Consider the following 18816-nt stretch of genomic DNA (forward strand, 5'->3'; position numbering starts at 1 on the left):
TGAGTGCACTAGCAGCTCCCCCTCGCCGGGGAAGTCATACATGCCGCCTGTCATGGAGAGGGTAGGCAGGCCCGCTACACAAAGCGCTTGTACAGTGTTGCCTATCCGGACTTCACAGGCGCCGGCGCCATGTCCCGCCCGTCGGGCTAACGCCGAGCCGGCATGACGGTCCGCAAGCCGTGCGTGGCCGTGCGACGGCTTTGTGCTGGAGTGACTCCTTTCTCGCCGCATAATGGCGATAGCAGGCAACTCGACGGGCACCGACTGCCGAGCACCGGGCTCACAAATGCTGGCACACTCGTTTCCTTTTCCTTGACAATGCCGTTCCCGGCCACCCCCTGACCATTATGGCGCTACAACTGGTGCAAGGCTGGGGTCGCGCCATGTGTGCGTGGCGCGGCGCGGCGCGGCGCGGTCGTGTGCCGGCCGCCGCGGCCCTGGACTTGGTCCGCACTTCCGCCCCTTGCTCTGCTTGCTCCACGCGTCTCGCGTCTCGCCTCTCGCGCGACCTCTCGACTCGCCTCGGCTGTGCGCGCCGCGTGGTGCTCGACTCGGATCGCGAGCACGCCATGTGCACGGCACGAGGATTCCACATCCTCTCAGAGTGGCAGTACGGCCCCTCCTTGCCCCTCCTCTCCTAGGCTAGCGAGTTTGCTCTGATCGGGCGTGGCGGGGCAGGGCGAGGCGGGCAGGGCGGGGCAGGGGCAGGTGGGGCAGGGGCCGGCTGGGCTGGACGGTAGTAGAGGGAAGCGGTGGAGGGTGGAGGGGCATACAGTGCAGGCTGTGAATGGCCTTTCGCTCCGTCTGTTCGTTCGTTCGACCGTCCGTCCGCCTCTTGTGTGTCCCGCGACGTGGGGGAGGGGGATGTTTGGCGTTCAGTTTCGATGGCACATTTACTGGTTATTGAGTTGAGAATTTATAAAGGACTACCCTTTAAAGTTTACTTTCCTAAAGGTCTTCTTGCGTGCTAGGGTCTTAAAATTGCTCTCGTCGGGTTCCCCTTACTTCCTATTAGCACTGTCAGTTTGTCGTTGACCACGGTTAGATGCAAATGTGATGTGAGTTCACGGCTAAATTATCTGCCATTAGGGTAAGAGCTTCGATAGGCTGGATGGAAATCCTGTCGAGCTGGAGATAAAAGCATTCATGACCTATTCATTCTGTTAAAAATTCCCCGCAGAAACGCCTTTCAGTGAAATGAATGAAATTTATAACTGTCCAAATGACCATTATTTTGCGCGTGGCTCACTGAATAGGCCAGAGTGATGTCTACTAATCGGACAGTTGATACCATGAAAAATAACAAAAGAGTTTAATTATATTATTTTTTTCTTGTTGTTCGTCCGAGGCTCCGTTAATAGTTACGAGAACTGGTTGGCGAAGGCCGGCGCCGAACGCGTGGTATGACTAGCAGGAGTACCGCCGCGCCTCGTTTAAGCAGCCTTGTTGAGGTGGGGGTGGGGCGTTGCCATGGCGTTGCCGGCGTTACGTTGCGAGGCGGTGGTGGACGGAAACAGCGGCCAGCCTCTGCCAGAAAACGCCTCCGATTCTTTTGATAACGGACTTCAGGGGAACGGGTGACTCTGATCGAGTTGGCTGAGATTAGGAGTCGTCACCGGCGACTTGCAGACAACGCTCAAGCCAACTGTGGCTCTAGTGGCCAAGTCACTTGCCCCGCGTGGCTCTGGCGCGCTCAAGCGTCCCCATCGCACCGCCGTACCGCGGACCCTCGCACAATTGGCGCGCTCCACCACATGCGCGCGCCGCGCCACGCAGCCACGCCCCACTCACTCGGCTCAAGCAGTTTTTCAGCGCACTGCATGTTTAAGCAGTTTGTCCTGTCCATTGACCCGCTCGAACAACGGGGAGCAAGGCTGCCGAAGGCTGCCGTTGGGAATGGTGCCAACGCAGCGCACCAGCGCGACCAGCGCGAGGGCGAGAACTGCAGGGCCTAGGGCGCCTGACAAGGACGGGCTGCCTCCGTGAGGCTGGTCGTTGTCACCGAGGCGCCGAGAGTCCTGGGGCCTTCTCGTGGCACTGGAACCTTTCATGGTAAAAGTGCCGCTTCGGAATCCAAGAAGCCGCCTCAGATTTATTCCAAAGGCGTTTGAGCGAATTTTCAAAGTTGCCCCAGTTGGCATTAGGCACCTTTACCGTGTCCGCACAGGCTTAGGCGCGCCAGCGTACGCGGGGAGAGCAGCAGAGCTGCCAGAAAGCAAAAACAACAGAAGATGTCACGGTTTCAGCCGAAATCCAAGTGGTCATTCCCTCGCCCCCATTAGTGCGCCTGCCTCAAATGAATGCAGTTCCCAACAAATCGCCTGAAATTTCGAATGACATTTTGAATTTGAAGTGACGGCTTCTTCTTTCTTCCCAGTGACGGCTAATCTTGACCCAAATCGCGACTAAACAAATCAAATTGAATGCTGGCCGTGCCTGTTGCTGCGGGCAGGGGCGTGCCGGCGTGCCGAAGAGGCTGCGTAAAGCTGGCGATGGGCGGGGCTAGGGCCCCTTGGGCCCCTAGGCGGCGCGCGGCAGGGGCAGGCCAGGCCAGGGGCAGGCAGGCCAGGGGTGAGTAGGTGCAGCGCAGTGCAGCCAAGTGCAGCGCAGTGCAGCGGGGAGGGGGGGGGAGGGAGCTGCCCGGTGCGGCGGTACGGCACGCGTATAAAAGCGCAGCGCTCGCACTCGGCGACAAGCTCTGCTCACCAGCGAACAGAACACCACCGCCGTCAACATGTACAAGATCGTGAGTACGCCATGAAGGAGGTGAAACCTCGTGGGCCAAAAGGGCGAAGGGCGGGGCGAACCCGGTCTCGCGGAGGGTGTCTGTAGGAAGCGGTGCTCCCTGTGCGAATTCGCTGTTTGGTCATCGTCATCGGTGTGGTGTGGGAGCACGCCCTGCTCGGGGAGGCGGCCGAAGGCAGCGCCATGGAGTGCAGCGTCCTTGCTGGCGCCCTGGCTGCTTGCAGTCGTGCTCTCGTTGCCGGGCCATGAGGCCATGAGGACGCTGGGAGGCAGACGAACGCTCAACTAGCTGCCATTTATTCCTGGTGGGCTGGCGCGTGTCCTCAAAGATGGAGTGACCGACTCGCAGACAGTGAGGTGGACGCTCGCGGCCTCGCGTTCCGGGCAAATTGCGTGAGGCGCGTGCCTTGGTGGTGTCACGGTGTCACCACGCGAACAGCAGCAGACAGGGATCGAGGAGCAGCCGGGCCGCCGGGAGGTCGTGGCAAAGGCTGCCTCAGCGCGCTTTCCTACAAATCCTTTTCCACTTGCAGGTCGCCTTCACCATGCTGGTGGCCGCCGTCAGCGCCGCCCCCGGTTACCTGGGCGGTTACGATGGCCTGAGCGGCCTGGGTCACGGCGTCGCCATCGCCGCCCCCGTGTCCGTTGCCCACGCACCCATCGCCGTGGCCCACGCCCCCATCGCCGTGGCCCACGCCCCCGTCGCCACCTCGTACGCCAACTCCAACCTCATCTCCAGGACCATCGGCGTGGTTGCCGCCCCCGCCCCCGTCATCGTCAAGTCCGTGGCTGCCCCCGTCTCCCTCGGCTACGGCGGCTACGGTCTCGGCCACGGAGGCATCTCCCTCGCCGGCCACTACTAGAAGCCAAATCCTTGGTCGAACAAAAATTGACAAAAATCACCCTTATCACCTTCCAGTGTATTTATACCAATCGACAAATCCATGAAATAAAATGCGAGGCGATACCCAAAAAAATGAACAGTGTTCTGATGTTTATGCCATGTTCCAAACATATGATTGACTTGCATATCATGTTCCATCAACCAAGTATGCTACACTTAAAGCACATGGATCACGCCGTAAGGCCCTGATAAGTTTCTTTCAACAACAACAACAACAACAACAACAACAAAAGAGCTCGAATCTGCATTGCTCCAGGACTGCACGAAACTGCTCGGGTGGTCGTCCTGAGAAAGATTCCTTTCGGAACGCCGGAGTGCAGCCCGCATACCGACAGTCTTATTCTGGCCGCGGTGATGACCCTGGCTTCCCTGGCTTCCCTGGCTTCCTCGGCCACGAGCCGCCGGGCCGCCGGGCCGCCGCCAAGGAACGACGCCCTTCACCCGGACGAGACCGGACGCTCGGCGAATCCACGCTGAGGGGTGGGGGCAAGGGGGGCACGCGGGGCAAGGCAGGGCGTGGTGCGGCGGCGGGTGGAGGGGCGGGCGGGGCGTGGTGCGGGCTAGGCCCCCCGTTTTTCTCCAAAGCGAGACTCGTATAAAGCGACGTTCGGTTTTGGCTGGAGTATCACTCAGCTGACACCAAGCATCCAACATGAACGCCCTGGTGAGTAGATCCACTGAGCTGCCGACCCAGAGGAGCCTCTGAGGAGCCTCGGAGACGCATGGGATGGGGTGTATGCGGACGAGAGTTTGACTCCTGTGTGTGTTTCAGATCGCCCTCCCCCTCTTCTTCGCCGCCGTCTCGGCTGGCTACCTGGGCGCCCCCGTGGCCCCCGTGGCGTACTCTGCCTACTCCTCCCCGGTGGTGCACTCCGCCTACTCCGCCCCCGTGGTGCACTCCGCCCCCGCTGTTGCCTACTCCGCCCCCGCGGTCGCCTACTCCAGCCCCGTGGTTAAGGCCGTCGCCCCCGCCGTCGCCTACTCCACCCCCGTGGTGCACTCCGCCCCCGCCGTCGCCTACTCCGCTCCCGTGGTGCACTCCGCCCCCGCGGTCGCCTACTCCGCCCCCGCCGTCGCCTACTCCACCCCCGTGGTTAAGGCCGTCGCCCCCGCTGTTGCCTACTCCGCCCCCGTGGTCCACCACGCGCCCGCCGTCGCCACCTCCTACCAGAACACCTACAAGATCTCCCGCTCCGCCGTGGCTGTGCACGCCGCCCCCGTCGCCACCTACGCCGCTGCCGCTCCCATCGTGGCCGCCCCCACCGTGGTTAAGAGCTACGCCGCTGCCCCCGTCGCCTACAGCACCTACGCCGCTGCCGCCCCCGTGGTCAAGAGCTACGGCTACGCCGCCCCCGCCTACAGCACCTACGCCGCTGCCGCCCCCGTGGTCAAGAGCTACGGCTACGCCGCTCCCGCCTACAGCACCTACGCCGCTGCCCCTCTGGCCCACGCCACCTACGTGCACTAAGAAGGTGTCATGAGTGTTCCAAAGAAAAGTTCCTACTGTCTAGTTTTGATGCCATAAACAATAAATTAAATTATTCCGATCCAAGTATTTTGTTGCTGTGTTACTGTCAAATATGGTGAAATAATCCGAACAGGCGTGAATATACCCCTACGACGAGGAACGTCTCAGACATTACATACCAATTTTCTGAATTTCCGTCGACACTATAGAAGTAAATAACACGTTTAAACGACAAAACAATGGAGTCTTGCGGACCTTACTGGTGGCACAGTGCATAACACCGACACTTTGTGATACCTTTTGCAGAGGTAATCAATGAACATCGCGAGCAAAGCACCCGGCGACACAAAAAATATGTCCATTCACTCGGAGCCCAGAAAATTGGGGAGACACGTGGGCGCCAAACCCTACTTCGTCAAGTTCGGAAACCGACACCCCGACGTTTTCGACCGCAGTTGCCCCTGGCTAATCTGGTGAAGATTGGTGTTGACGCCAGGTACCGTTTGCTGACTGAGCAAGTGAAAGGGGTCAGAGGAAGACTCGGACACCGATTCTCGGTGCTCGAAGTCGCCATTCACGCTCGCGTTCGCTGTCGCTGACACACTAAATCCTAGCGTATTATTTTTCACATGCGTTGAAATGCATAACATTATGCAGAAGCTTACGCATGGGCGAAATAGTGCACAACTCACGCACAAAAAGTGCAAAAGGATTTAGCGTGTGGCTTACAGCACATGGAATGGGGACCTTGTCACAGTCACTGAATTGGCATCGACTACCGGCACCGACGACGTTATGCCACCGCGGGCACCCAGCTATGGAGTCAACTACTTCTCAGAACTCTGCTTTCCATTTCCCACTCACATTTTCTTGAGCACAACTGCTGCCTCGTCACTCCGCGGTCCTCGTTCATTCCTGCGCGGTGGGTAACGTCTGGGGTTCGAATCATCTCTAGGCTGCTCATTTTGTCGTTTTGATGGAACATGACACTACCCTGGGTTGACCAGTGATTTTGAAATGTTCCCTGCTCTTTCAGCGTAGTGTAAGGAAACGACACCTTGGATGGGTTTTCACTCGTGCAAAAATGGAGGCCCGAAAGTGAGGCGAACCATCAAGGTGATCTGGTCCTACGGCTACTGGGAGCAGAGTCTCACGCGCCATCGCCGCGGATTCGAATCCCGGCAACGGCCGACGGGCCGACGGGAGCTAGGTCAGCGCGGGACTGCCTACAGCTACGGAACCCACTGGGGTCCGTTCGTGGACTACCATGTAAATTTTCAACCACGCGCAATTCGCTTTACCCGGCTTGTCGCGTCCAGGGCGGGCAGCGTGATGGCCGTGGCCTTGGCCGTGGCCTTGGACTTTGAGGACGCGCTCTCTGGCAAAAGGTGTGAGACGTGCGGTCACATACGGAATGGAATACGAGGGACACAAACGACATCTTCGCCACCTAATCACAGGCGTCCAGCACTCGCCCCATAAAGGACAAAAAACTATTTCGTGTGCAAATTGGAATACAGAAAGGTGCTGATTTGTCGACAGCCAGAAGCAAGGGCGCGCTGCATGGAACGACGAGCCGGAAGGGTGGGGGGCGGCAAAAGCAGCGGCGGGTGGAGGGGCGGGCGGGGCGTGGTGCGGGCTAGGCCCCCCGTTTTTCTCCAAAGCGAGACTCGTATAAAGCGACGTTCGGTTTTGGCTGGAGTATCACTCAGCTGACACCAAGCATCCAACATGAACGCCCTGGTGAGTAGATCCTCTGAGCTGCCGACCCAGAGGAGCCTCTGAGGAGCCTCGGAGACGCATGGGATGGGGTGTATGCGGACGAGAGTTTGACTCCTGTGTGTGTTTCAGATCGCCCTCCCCCTCTTCTTCGCCGCCGTCTCGGCTGGCTACCTGGGCGCCCCCGTGGCCCCCGTGGCGTACTCTGCCTACTCCTCCCCGGTGGTGCACTCCGCCTACTCCGCCCCCGTGGTGCACTCCGCCCCCGCTGTTGCCTACTCCGCCCCCGCGGTCGCCTACTCCAGCCCCGTGGTTAAGGCCGTCGCCCCCGCCGTCGCCTACTCCGCCCCCGTGGTGCACTCCGCCCCCGCCGTCGCCTACTCCGCTCCCGTGGTGCACTCCGCCCCCGCGGTCGCCTACTCCGCCCCCGCCGTCGCCTACTCCACCCCCGTGGTTAAGGCCGTCGCCCCCGCTGTTGCCTACTCCGCCCCCGTGGTTCACCACGCGCCCGCCGTCGCCACCTCCTACCAGAACACCTACAAGATCTCCCGCTCCGCCGTGGCTGTGCACGCCGCCCCCGTCGCCACCTACGCCGCTGCCGCTCCCATCGTGGCCGCCCCCACCGTGGTTAAGAGCTACGCCGCTGCCCCCGTCGCCTACAGCACCTACGCCGCTGCCGCCCCCGTGGTCAAGAGCTACGGCTACGCCGCTCCCGCCTACAGCACCTACGCCGCTGCCCCTCTGGCCCACGCCACCTACGTGCACTAAGAAGGTGTCATGAGTGTTCCAAAGAAAAGTTCCTACTGTCTAGTTTTGATGCCATAAACAATAAATTAAATTATTCCGATCCAAGTATTTCATCTGTATTTCTTATCTTCCCATCTGACCGTCTCTGAGCCGCAAGTAAAAACTGATATGAAACTTTCCCCTTATCACATGGGGTACCAAAAATAAGAACATCCTGAGAGGAACTTGAATTAGAGCTTGTAGGATATGCATATAAACAAAGGTGGCTTTTCTGTCATTGCACGGGAAAGAATGTTGAGACTCATTTGCCTTTTCCTTTTCCAAATTCTGCTTATTAAGCTGTTCACGCGCAATCAGAATTGAAGCCTTTGCCTGCTGTCCCGGGGACTTCCTCGGAAACCAATGCAAATCTCAAAGAACGCACTTGAAATATTTCATGGTGGGGCAATGGAACTGGGAGAAACTTTTAAATGTGTGATAAGAAACGCCAATCGTTCTGGCTGAATGGGATTGTGTGGCACATAAGTATCGCCATTGTGCACCCTGCCCTGTCACCATGCCATAAGTGTTCAGGTGGTTTAGGCCAAGGAAGGGTGCTCATTGCAATGAGAATTTTGATTGCTTTATTAGCTATCATGTATTAGTATCATGCGACTACGAAAAACTGAGTGGGAGGCGAGCATACCCCATAGGGCACACCCCATGAACGGCGCCTGCTGCGAGAAGTCGCATTGCTCGCTACTCTCTTGTTTTTCTTAGGAATCGAGAGCTAATTTTGTTGGTGTTGTTAGCAGGGACATGAAAAAACAAGTCATGCAACACGATTTTTCTCAGAATTTCTGTTTAAAATTGAGCGTATTTATTTTGGGGGGCATGTCGTCGAAACTTTGAGCAGGTGCACGACCAGCGTGCATGATGGTGAAAATAAATTAACGGGGATCACATTGTTGCAAATAAATTAGTGGACCAGGGTGGTGTGGGCGATGGCGGGGGCAGCGGCGTAGGTGGCGACGGCGGGAGCGGCGAAGCTCTTTACAATGGGGGCAGGCGCAGCGTACGCCACAGCGGGGGCAGCGGCGTAGGTGGCGACGGCGGGAGCGGCGAAGCTCTTAACAATGGGCGCAGGAGCAGCGTATGCGACAGCGGGGGCAGCGGCGTAGGTGGCGACGGCGGGGGCGGCGGCGGCGTAGGTGGCGACGGCGGGGGCGGCGGCGTAGGTGGCGACGGCGGGGGCGGCGGCGTAGGTGGCGACGGCGGGAGCGGCGAAGCTCTTAACAATGGGAGCAGGAGCAGCGTATGCCACAGCGGGGGCAGCGGCGTAGGTGGCGACAGCGGGGGTAGCGATGGTCTTAACAACGGGGGCAGCGGCAGCGTAGGCGATGGGGGCGGGAGCCACAGCCTTCACGATGGGGGCGGGGTGGACGGAGAGTGCGGGGGCAGCGGCGTAGGTAGCAACTGCGGGGGCAGCGATGGTCTTAACAACGGGTGCAGCAGCGGCGTAGGCAACGGGGGCGACGGGGGCGGCGGCGTAGGCCACGGGAGAGGCGGCGGCGTAGGCCACGGGGGCAGCCACGGGGGCGGAGTACGCCACTGAGGCCACGGGGGCACCCAGGTAGCCAGCCGAGACGGCGGCGAAGAAGAGGGGGAGGATGGCCTGTAGAAAACCACAAACGACACTCATTAAAGTCAACATAAGAGGAAATGTGTGAAATATTTAATCTCACTGGATTAACCAGACGTTGACGAAAGCGCTCGGACTCACCAGCTTGTACATGGTTCTGGAGTTCTGTGCTGCAGACAGGACAACTGTGACGACCGGCTCGGGCAGCCTGCATATATACCAGAGCAGGGCTTACGGTTCGGGAATCGCCAAAAGGAGGGGAGCAAAGGGACGAGACGACGCGGAGCGTGGCGGGGCGGGGCGGGGCGTGGCGGTGAGGGGCCGGTCTGGTCTTCCTTCCGAGGTCGCCGCCTGTCTCAAGATCAAGATCCCCCCCCCCCTTTTTCCCTGCTCCGGTCATCTGTCGTTCCCCATTGGTCGCACCTTATGCTCTTACAAACAGGATTTCTTCTGCGTCTCTTCTTGTCCGCAGTGGTGTGTCCTGGACGTGCACTTGGCCCGACCTGGCTCGACTTTTCCACCAAACGGTGTGGCTTTTGTTTAAGTGGCAAGCTTAATGTTGGTAAGCGTTTCTGCGTGTCTGGGCTCGCGTGTGCTTTTGGGGTTTTGAAACCATTCGGAGTGCACTCTGGCCTGGCCCGCCGTGGCCCAGGGCGCCCAGGGCCTAGGCGCGAAACGTCTTAATTAAGCCGTCAGCTTGGCAGCCAGAGCAGCCAAAGCGCACCCCGTGGGCCGACTGGACGCGACGCGCCGGGCCAGGCCGGGCCGGGCGTCGTTGGTGGCGGCCTGGCGGCGTGACGAGGCGTGACGGCCGCGGTGACGCAACGACGTGCAACGATGCGTTGGGGAGGCGCGCGGCACGCCGTGACTGACGGACCGACACCTGCCACGATGTGTGTGAGTGTGCGTGTGTGTGAGCGCGCGCTTGAATGTGCGCGCCACGCTTTAGGGGCCAATGGCAGGGCCGCACCCAATGCCGCGAGCCGAAACCGGTGCCGGCGCCAGGAGGAGTGCGTAGTACGTGTGTGAGTGAGCGTGTGTGCGTGCCGCAGTGTGTGTGACAGGGACGTGAAGCCTCGCGATCTCAGACGGGAAGCACCAAGATAGCCGCCTTAAAGGTAGGCAAAAAGTGCTACTTTGCCTCTCCCAGGCCGCCTCTGAATCGCGCATGCGCGATCGTTCCTCAATCGACACTGTTCCGCCCACCCCCCCTCCCCTATTTCCCTTAAAAAATGAAGACGACGACAGGCTGGTTTTCCAAGCTTTGCCGTGCTGTTTCATTGTATTTTTTTCCCTTCACTGAAAAGTCAAAGGTCAGAATTCATTCCAACCTAGGGGAAAGAAAAAAAGTCTCGCCAATTTTTGGCGAGAAACAAAAGTCTCGCCATTTTTTTGGCGAGAAACTAAAGTCTCGCCATTTTTTGGCGAGAAACAAATGTCTCACCAAAATATGGCAATAATTGCAACCCCACTCTATTTGATACTGGGAAATATATCCCAGTCAAGATCACTCCGGTAAACACATCAAAAACTACAGTCTTTCAATTACTCAAGTTGAAAATAATACAGGAAGCTATCACTTTCAGTTATGAAAATATTAATGTAAGGTTATATGATGTGAATTTGGTTTGCGTCAGCAAAGCGTTGCCCAACTATTTACTTTTTTGTCATCGTTTAAAAAGACATTGGTCCAGTGAGTCAGATCCTAAAAGGTTTCTTTCAGTGTCCATGTAGTTAAAGATAATGTCTTTAATAAGAGGCCTAAACAAAGCGACATCCATGATGACACAAGTTCTTACTCTCTCCTTTGACTTATTCCAATCCCCAGCTAACCTTGCTGCACTTGGGCATTGTTGGAGGTTCCATGGACAGAACTCGGTTAATAAACTCGAGTTAAGAAAGTTCTGTGCACTATCAAGCACTCTCCGTTTCGCCGTCTCCACTGGACAAAATGCCAAAGTACAGCAGCAGCACTTTAAATCGCCAACACAGATATAATAAAGAAAACATTTTAGTGCACAGACAAGCAACACAGCAACAGGACTGCCATGTTGTGTCGTCTGCTACAGTAGCATTTGTTTTGCGGTAGTGCCAACCTATACATTTTTTTCGTTACTTGTAAAATTACTTTTGGAAGGCAGTGCAGGTTGGCACTACCGCAAAACAAGTGCTACTGTAGCAGACGACACAACGAGGACAACAAATGAATTTCAACATGGCAGTCCTGTTGCTGTGTTGCTTGTCTGTGCACTAATATGTTTTCTTCATTATATCTGTGTTGGCGATTTAAAGTGCTGCTGCTGTACTTTGGCATTTTGTCCAGTGGAGACGGCGAAACGGAGAGTGCTAGATAGTGCACAGAACTTTCTTAACTCGAGTTTATTAACCGAGTTCTGTCCATGGAACCTCCAACAATGCCCAAGTGCAGCAAGGTTAAGCTGGGGATTGGAATAAGTCAAAGGAGAGAGTAAGAACTTGTGTCATCATGGATGTCGCTTTGTTTAGGCCTCTTATTAAAGACATTATCTCTAACTACATGGACACTGAAAGAGACCTCCCACTGGACCAATGTCTTTTTAAACGATGACAAAAAAAAGTAAATAGTTGGGCAACGCTTTGCTGACGCAAACCAAATTCACATCATATAACCTAACATTAATATTTTCATATCTGAAAGTGATAGCTTCCTGTATTATTTTCAACTTGAGTAATTGAAAGACTGTAGTTAGTGATGTGTTTACCAGAGTGATCTTGATTGGGATATATTTCCCAGTATCAAATAGAGTGGGGTTGCAATTATTGCCATATTTTGGCGAGACATTTGTTTCTCGCCAAAAAATGGCGAGACTTTAGTTTCTCGCCAAAAAATGGCGAGACTTTTTTGTCTCACCAAATTTTGGCCATCAGTCTTGCCATTCAATTTTCAGTGTTCCTAGTGAAACGATCCAATGAAACCCAATAAAAGGAAACCTAAGTTAACTGGCGCCGAGATGCTTGTTGTCACACGATAACTCAAGTCCGACCACCGGAATGGCCTAGGCTACGCCTGGCTACGCGGCGCGCCGCGGCGGCGTCGAAAGGATCCATAAAACGCGACCATCAATTCGCCGCCACGCTGCCACCGCCGCCACTCGCGGGACGCGGCGGACTTCGGCCTCAGGGGCGTGGCGGCGTGGCGGCGTGGCAATGCGGGGCAAGGAGCTCCTGCGTTCCAAGCAGGAAACGGAGACCATGTCATTGGCCGAAGTCTCGGACGAAACGGACGAGATTGCCACTTCTCTGCTTGTTGCACTGCATGGGTTCAAAAGGGCCCTCCTCCCCCCTCCTTTTCTTCGCCGAAAGGGCGCGACGTAGTTAAGGGACGGCCCCTGCGAGCAGACCGAGGCCGCCGCGTTCTGAGCAAAATGAAAAGGAAGTTCATCACGGTGCGAGGATGCCCAGGCTTCGTTTCTGCCTGGGCCGCGAGTGTGGTCCCGCCCCGCCACCGCGGTTTTTCTCCATGTCAGCCCGAGCGCTGCGCTCTACGCGAATGACGGCCGACGGATTTATCGGTGCGTGCTTCGCCAACGTGTTGTTGTTGTTTGGTTGTTGTTGTTGTTGTTGTTGTTGTTGTTGTTACTGCTGCTACTGCTGCTGCCGCTGCCGCCGCTGATCCTCGAGCGGAGAGCGGAGCGGAGACCTGAACGCGCGGCAGAGCGACAGAGCGCCAGAGCGAGAGCCGTCCGCTTCCACCCCAAAGTTCGCCGCTCGCCCTTGACCGCGTTCGCGGGTCGCGGATGCTTCGATCGCGGGCGACGTAAGTGGCGAACCCAAAAAGTGCGCCTGTCCATAAACGTACGCCGTGTGACGAGGGCCCCACTTGTGTTAAGGAGGGGCTCCAACATGACGCGCGATGCTCTGCACTGCTGCCGATACGTTCAAGTGCTCCCAAACTAAGGCAGATAATCGCACTCCGTAACAATGGCATACTAATGGAAGGTCCAAAGACCAATTGCCCGCTGAGGGAGGACGAAATACCGCCTCGGATCAGACGCAGTGGCTGCTTAAAGTCGGCTTAAAACACGATTTTTCAAAGACATTTATGACCGTTTTGATCAACTTTGCGGCAATACTGCTCCCAAACTAAGGCAGATAATCGCACTCCGTAAGAAAGGCATGCTAAAGGAAGGTCCAAAGTCCAATTGCCCGTTGAGGGAGGACGAAATACCGCCTCGAATCAGACGCAGTGGATGCCTAAAGTCAGCCCAAAACACGATTTTTCGCAGACATTTGTGACCGTTTTGATCAACTTTGCGGCATTTAAGCAGCCAGTACTCGGCGTGTGGGCCAGCCGGGAAACCACCGCGACCCCAGGCGACCCCAGCCACATCGCCGCGACCCCTCGAAATTTTTTCGCGACCCCAAGGTTGGGAACCGCTGGACTAAAAGCTCGGACTAGAGCCGCCGCATCAGTTTCCGCAGCCGACACCTTGCCGCCATCGCGACTCTTTGGGCCGTCGAGCCGCTTTGCCATTGGGTGATCCTGGAAATGAGACACTGCCAATACCGCCAAAACCGCCTGACACAGAACCAGCTTTGCCCTGGCCATGCTTCGCCATGCCCTCGCTTTGCACGCGTCCCTCTCGGTCAGTGGCCAATAAGAACACGGTGCGTCGGGACAGGCAGGGCAGGCAGGACGTCGCCTCCTTGCGGCGCACTTGCCGACAAGGCCGCCCGGGCGGCGGTCCAGGAGCGGTCCAGGCCAAGGGCCTGGCTGTTGGCCTGGCTGGTGGTCTGCCTTTGGGAGCGCGGCGTGGGCTGTGGGTCGTCGAACGCCGTCAGGGGCCCAAGTCGCGCCGGTCCACCGGAACACGGCCCAGTTTGGATTGCTTGCCGTCGGGCGAAACCATTTCGGCGGCAACGACCCGCGGCCTCCCAAGGGCGGCTCTCGGACTCGGCGGCACTCGGCGGCTCTCGGCGAGGCGGGCCGGGCGAGGCGGGCCTGGCGCAGCCTGGACAGCCGACACACTATGCACACGCGCTTTGCAGCAGGCCCTGTGCATCATCGCTGTCTCTCTCGCACCCCAACGGGACGTCCCATAGGTGAGAGACAGGGCGACAAAGGCACTGTTCGAAATCAGCCTGCAGGAGGGCCGCCGGTCTATCCCAGATACTGCCGATTGATTGGCTTACTCGCGGTGACGTCAAGATGGGTCGATAAACGGGACCGACTGTGGCGGGGCGCGCGGGGCTGCTCCTTCGTTAGCCTGCGAGGCCGCCCCGCCCCGCCCCGCCCACCCCGCCTCGCCCCGCCCCGCCCGCCCCGGCGCGCCGCCACGGCCCCAGGCCTGTGCACATCGTGTGCGTCTCGGGCCTTGGCGCCTGCAGACGGCACGAGAACCTGCAAACTGTCCTGACCGGTCCAGTGGCGGGGCGGGGCAGGGCGCGGGGTGGGGCTGGTGGGGGTGTGGTGGGGGGCGTGGCCGCGAGTATGGCACGACCTTGATGCGCCATAGAAAGGGGGAGGGGCGCGGCGGGCGCGGCGCTCCGATGGATGAAGCGGAGTAAGCGGAGCGACGCCCTGCCGAAGACGGCCGAAGCCGAAGCCGGCCGAACACAAAAGGGGCATGGCTTGCTGCCGCGGGCCAACGCGGGCTGCGTGGCTGCCTGGCAGCCCGGGCCAGGAAGCGACAAGCGGCCAGCTCTAATTTGTCTCAGTTTGCGCTGCTTCCTTAACGATCTGTTCCTTCGGCGTGGCGGGCCGGGGTCAAGGGCCTCGCGCGGTCGCCTAGTCACGTGGACGGCGGACACGTGCGCGGTGACGTCACGCGGCCTCAGCGTACCGCGGCGTGGGTGACGGAGGAGAGGAAGCGATTAAATAATGGCCACTCAACCGCCTCGGCTATCGGGCGATTTGTCACGCGCTTTCAAGAAATGCTGCAATCGCATCCGCGGGGCGTCTTCGTCGCTCCCTCGACGACGCGCAGCGCGCAGTGTCGTCTGCGTTGTCTGGACATCCTCCCGGAAGGACGCGACAAGCTCCACTTCAGACAGTTATTAACCATCGACTTAGGGCGAGTCAATGCAGTTCAGTGGAGACACGGAGACTTTGTTTTCTGGCCAGTAACTAAGCTGACTACATTGCTCACCCACCACTGGGCTGGTCTGACGAAGTCAGGCGCTATGCTGCCTGCGACGAGCAGGATAGAAGCTAAGAGAGAGATAGAGGGAGTGCCCGGATGTGTTTGCAGGAACCTCTCGAGGAAGCATATCAATAATATTTCGTGGAAAAGTGTTCGGCCTCCAGTCGCCGCGCGTCTGCAGACGCATGCGATCGAGCGAAAACAGGTTGGTGGGCGTTCCAGGACAACAGCGGCGTAATGCAGAGAATCATCCCGATCGGGCGCCCTCGCCTCGCCTCGCCTCGGCAGACTCGATGTGCATGCCGCCCCGCCCCACCCCGCCGCCCCGCCCCGCCCCGCCGCCCCGCCCCGCCCCGTCCCGCCGCCTTGTGCCGAGGCTGCAATTATTATACGTGTGTTTACCGCCGCACGGGGCGGAGCGCGGAACGGGCTGAGCGGAGCGCGGAACGGGCTGAGCGGCCACCCGATTCCGAAGGATCCATTCGTTGCTCAGTCTCTGTCACACTCTTGGAGCGTCTCGTGAAAGTTGAGCGAGAAGGAGCGACGAAAGCTTCTTTCGGAATCGGTCTGCACGGGTCTGCAGGCGGAGCAGGCGAGGTGTATTGGCAGTCTAGTGTATTGGCACCGCAGTCCCCACGCACTATGGGCACGCGCGCGCGTGTATGAGAATGCGTGCGTCTGTGTGAGTGTGTGCGTGAGTGTGAGTACGAGTGTTGGCAGCCGTGTCACGGCTCTAGATGTAGGCCAATGGTGCCCACCGCGCTGCCGCGCGGCGTGCCCCTCTGCGTGCCCCTCTGCGTGCCCCGCCCGAACAACGCACACGTCGTTGGTACTGTATCTCATGACAGAGCATAAAGGGGTTCCCCAGCGTCCAGATGAGGTTCACGCGCAGCGCCATCAATGCAGCATTTAATTATATTTTTACTTTATAAAATTTCTGCGCACCATAATGCGAGAATTCACCCGGCCACGCGTGGTGCAGCGACATGGACCGCCGTATGACGGGCGTCGACCTAGGCTGTTCTGCTGCAGGCCGCCAGTCCCGCCGGCTCAGACAATTCAATGTCAGGTGTAATGATCGGCGTGCCTTCGGCTCCGTCGGCTTCGGATTCGGCTTCGGCTCCGTCGCCGTGCCTGAGTCACTCAGAACAGGTTCGGCCGGCGTGGCGCGGTGCCACCAGGGTGCCACGGTGCTGGGCGGCGGCCGCGGTGCCGCGGTCAGTGTTACGGGCGTGCCAACTGCTGAAATCGAAAGTCCCTCCCGTGAGCGGCAAAAGGTGAAGAGTGGTCAAGCGTCAGCCCAGGAAGCAGCCGCCGCCACCACCGTAACTGAGAATGTGATCATCATGATATTTTAGACGTCATGTTGTCAACAAGTGCCTCATTTTGCCCAGGAGACTGCGTTCAAACTATTGCCTGCATAAAAATTTGAAAGTTCAGGGGAAATAAACTTTGAAGTTAAAGTTTTAGATTCTATCTGCGAGTGGAACGAGGTACTTTTGACCCGCGTGTGAGAGTGAGATAGCGGGGCAAGTGTTGAGCGACCAGCTTCCGATGGATTTTCTGCTGCGCCTGCAGCTTGACGAGGAAGCCCTGACCGTCCGCCCCGGACGGAGGCGGAGGCGACAGTGTTCCCGCCAGTTCCCTCCACCGTCACGCCGCTTCGGGCGCTCCGCACTGCGCGCGCGGTGGCTGCACGAGCGCCTGGCCTGGCGCCTGCGGAGTGCGGCGTAGGCCGTGCCGCCGAACACGCCGTTGTCGCTGGTGGCCTGCCTGCCGGGCGGCTTCAGTCACCTGCAGAGTCATCGGCCGCCGACCAGCCACGCCACCCGGTCGGTCCGGTCCGAGCGCCTTGGACAGGCAACCCAATCGACACTAAGGCACAAGCAGTACGCCTCGCTCACAGCTCAGCCGCCTGTAGCGCCTTTGAGGTAGGCCATCAACCCATCAACCCATCAACCGGCGTGGAGACCGGTGGCCTACCTTACCCCTGATGTGCTCGCAGGGGCTGGATGGGCTACCGGCGGTACCGCCTTTACACTGGTGTGTTGCTGACGGTGGCCTGCAAAGGCTCCCAAGTCAACAGTCCGGTGTCCGGTCTGAACGCGACCTCGTTTCAAAACCTGCGTCCTGGTCTCTAAACGTGCGACATCATTTCAAAGCTTGCTAGCTCGTTATTTTCCTTTCAAAAGTATTTAAACCTATTTTATAGATCTGTTACGAGTCTATGTAGCTTGACCCACCTCAAAGTTGACCTACCTATATATTAATTAATAAAAATATTAATATAAATATTAGAATATAAATAGGGGAATATAAATAGGAGTAATATCAATATTACCAAAAAAAGTTGACCCACCCCAGAGTTGACCTACCCTATATTTTTGACTTGACCGACGAAGCGCGACGGCCTCGCGGCAGGGGAAGCGCGACGGCTTCGCGGCAGGGGAAGCGCGACGGCCTCGCGGCAGGGGAAGCGCGACGGCCTCGCAGCAGGAGAACCGCGATAGTGTCGCGGCAGGGGAAGCGCGACAGTGTCGCGGCAGGGGAAGCGCGACAGTGTCGCGGCAGGGGAAGCGCGACAGTGTCGCGGCAGGGGAAGCGCGACAGTGTCGCGGCAGGGGAAGCGCGACAGTGTCGCGGCAGGGGAAGCGCGACAGTGTCGCGGCAGGGGAAGCGCGACGGCCTCGCGGCAGGGGAAGCGCGACGGCCTCGCGGCAGGGGAAGCGCGACAGTGTCGCGGCAGGGGAAGCGCGACGGCCTCGCGGCAGGGGAAGCGCGACGGCCTCGCAGCAGGAGAACCGCGACAGTGTCGCGGCAGGGGAAGCGCGACAGTATCGCGGCAGGGGAAGCGCGACAGTGTCGCGGCAGGGGAAGCGCGACAGTGTCGCGGCAGGGGAAGCGCGACGGCCTCGCGGCAGGGGAAGCGCGACAGTGTCGCGGCAAAAGAAGCGCGGTAGTGTCGCGGCAGGGGAAGCGCGACAGTGTCGCGGCAGGGGAAGCGCGACGGCCTCGCGGCCAGGGCCGCCGGAAGTACTTTCTGGTGGGGGGGGGGCGAAATTTTAATGAAAAATTGTTGGGTTGCCTACCGTTAAGGGGCAACACCCAATACGGTTTAAACTTCTCTAATAGTGTTCCAAATCCAGCAAACGAAGCAAGCTTAAAGCGAAAATTCACACAATTCTAGACTTTAACACAACTTTTGCCATTTTTAGAGCTTAATCACACGCTTTATTGGTGGGCGAAGCGAGCCAAACGGCAAAATAATGGAGGAAAATTAAGAAAACCTGCGAGCGAAGCGAGCAAGAAGCCAAAAATCAAAGAATTTGCGACATTGCTATATTTTTCTCTCTATTTCGAGCTCAAAATGGCACTTTAGTGTCTGAAAGTGGGGGGGGGGGCGATGCCAAACAGCGAGGCTGTGCCAGCGTCAAACAGCGAGGCTGTGCCAGCGTCAAACAGCAAGGCTGTGCCAGCGTCGAACAGCGAG

At 58.2% G+C, this 18816-nt stretch overlaps 3 protein-coding genes across 3 annotated transcripts; 2 read left to right on the top strand and 1 right to left on the bottom strand.

Moving 5' to 3' along the window:
* The first annotated feature begins 2709 nt into the window (after positions 1–2709).
* Positions 2710–3722, top strand: LOC117651296 (cuticle protein 64-like). The gene is made up of 2 exons (XM_034395165.1): positions 2710–2746; positions 3279–3722. The coding sequence occupies exons 1-2, from the start codon at positions 2735–2737 to the stop codon at positions 3606–3608; spliced, it is 342 nt and encodes a 113-aa protein (XP_034251056.1). The 5' UTR covers positions 2710–2734; the 3' UTR covers positions 3609–3722.
* A 544-nt stretch (positions 3723–4266) lies between these two features.
* Positions 4267–7691, top strand: LOC117651171 (calphotin-like). Its single transcript, XM_034394977.1, has 3 exons — positions 4267–4313; positions 4422–5108; positions 6969–7691. Exons 1-3 carry the CDS (start codon positions 4302–4304, stop codon positions 7602–7604), a joined length of 1335 nt encoding a protein of 444 aa, XP_034250868.1. The 5' UTR covers positions 4267–4301; the 3' UTR covers positions 7605–7691.
* A 708-nt stretch (positions 7692–8399) lies between these two features.
* On the bottom strand, positions 8400–9500 carry LOC117651289 (cuticle protein 16.5-like). Its single transcript, XM_034395157.1, has 2 exons — positions 9346–9500; positions 8400–9237 (listed from the first exon to the last, which is right to left on the bottom strand). Exons 1-2 carry the CDS (start codon positions 9355–9357, stop codon positions 8542–8544), a joined length of 708 nt encoding a protein of 235 aa, XP_034251048.1. The 5' UTR covers positions 9358–9500; the 3' UTR covers positions 8400–8541.
* Between the last annotated feature and the right edge of the window lie 9316 nt (positions 9501–18816).

The sequence above is a fragment of the Thrips palmi genome, unplaced genomic scaffold (assembly GCF_012932325.1).
Source record: "Thrips palmi isolate BJ-2018 unplaced genomic scaffold, TpBJ-2018v1 HiC_scaffold_5, whole genome shotgun sequence".
Classification (NCBI taxonomy): Eukaryota; Metazoa; Arthropoda; class Insecta; order Thysanoptera; family Thripidae; genus Thrips; species Thrips palmi.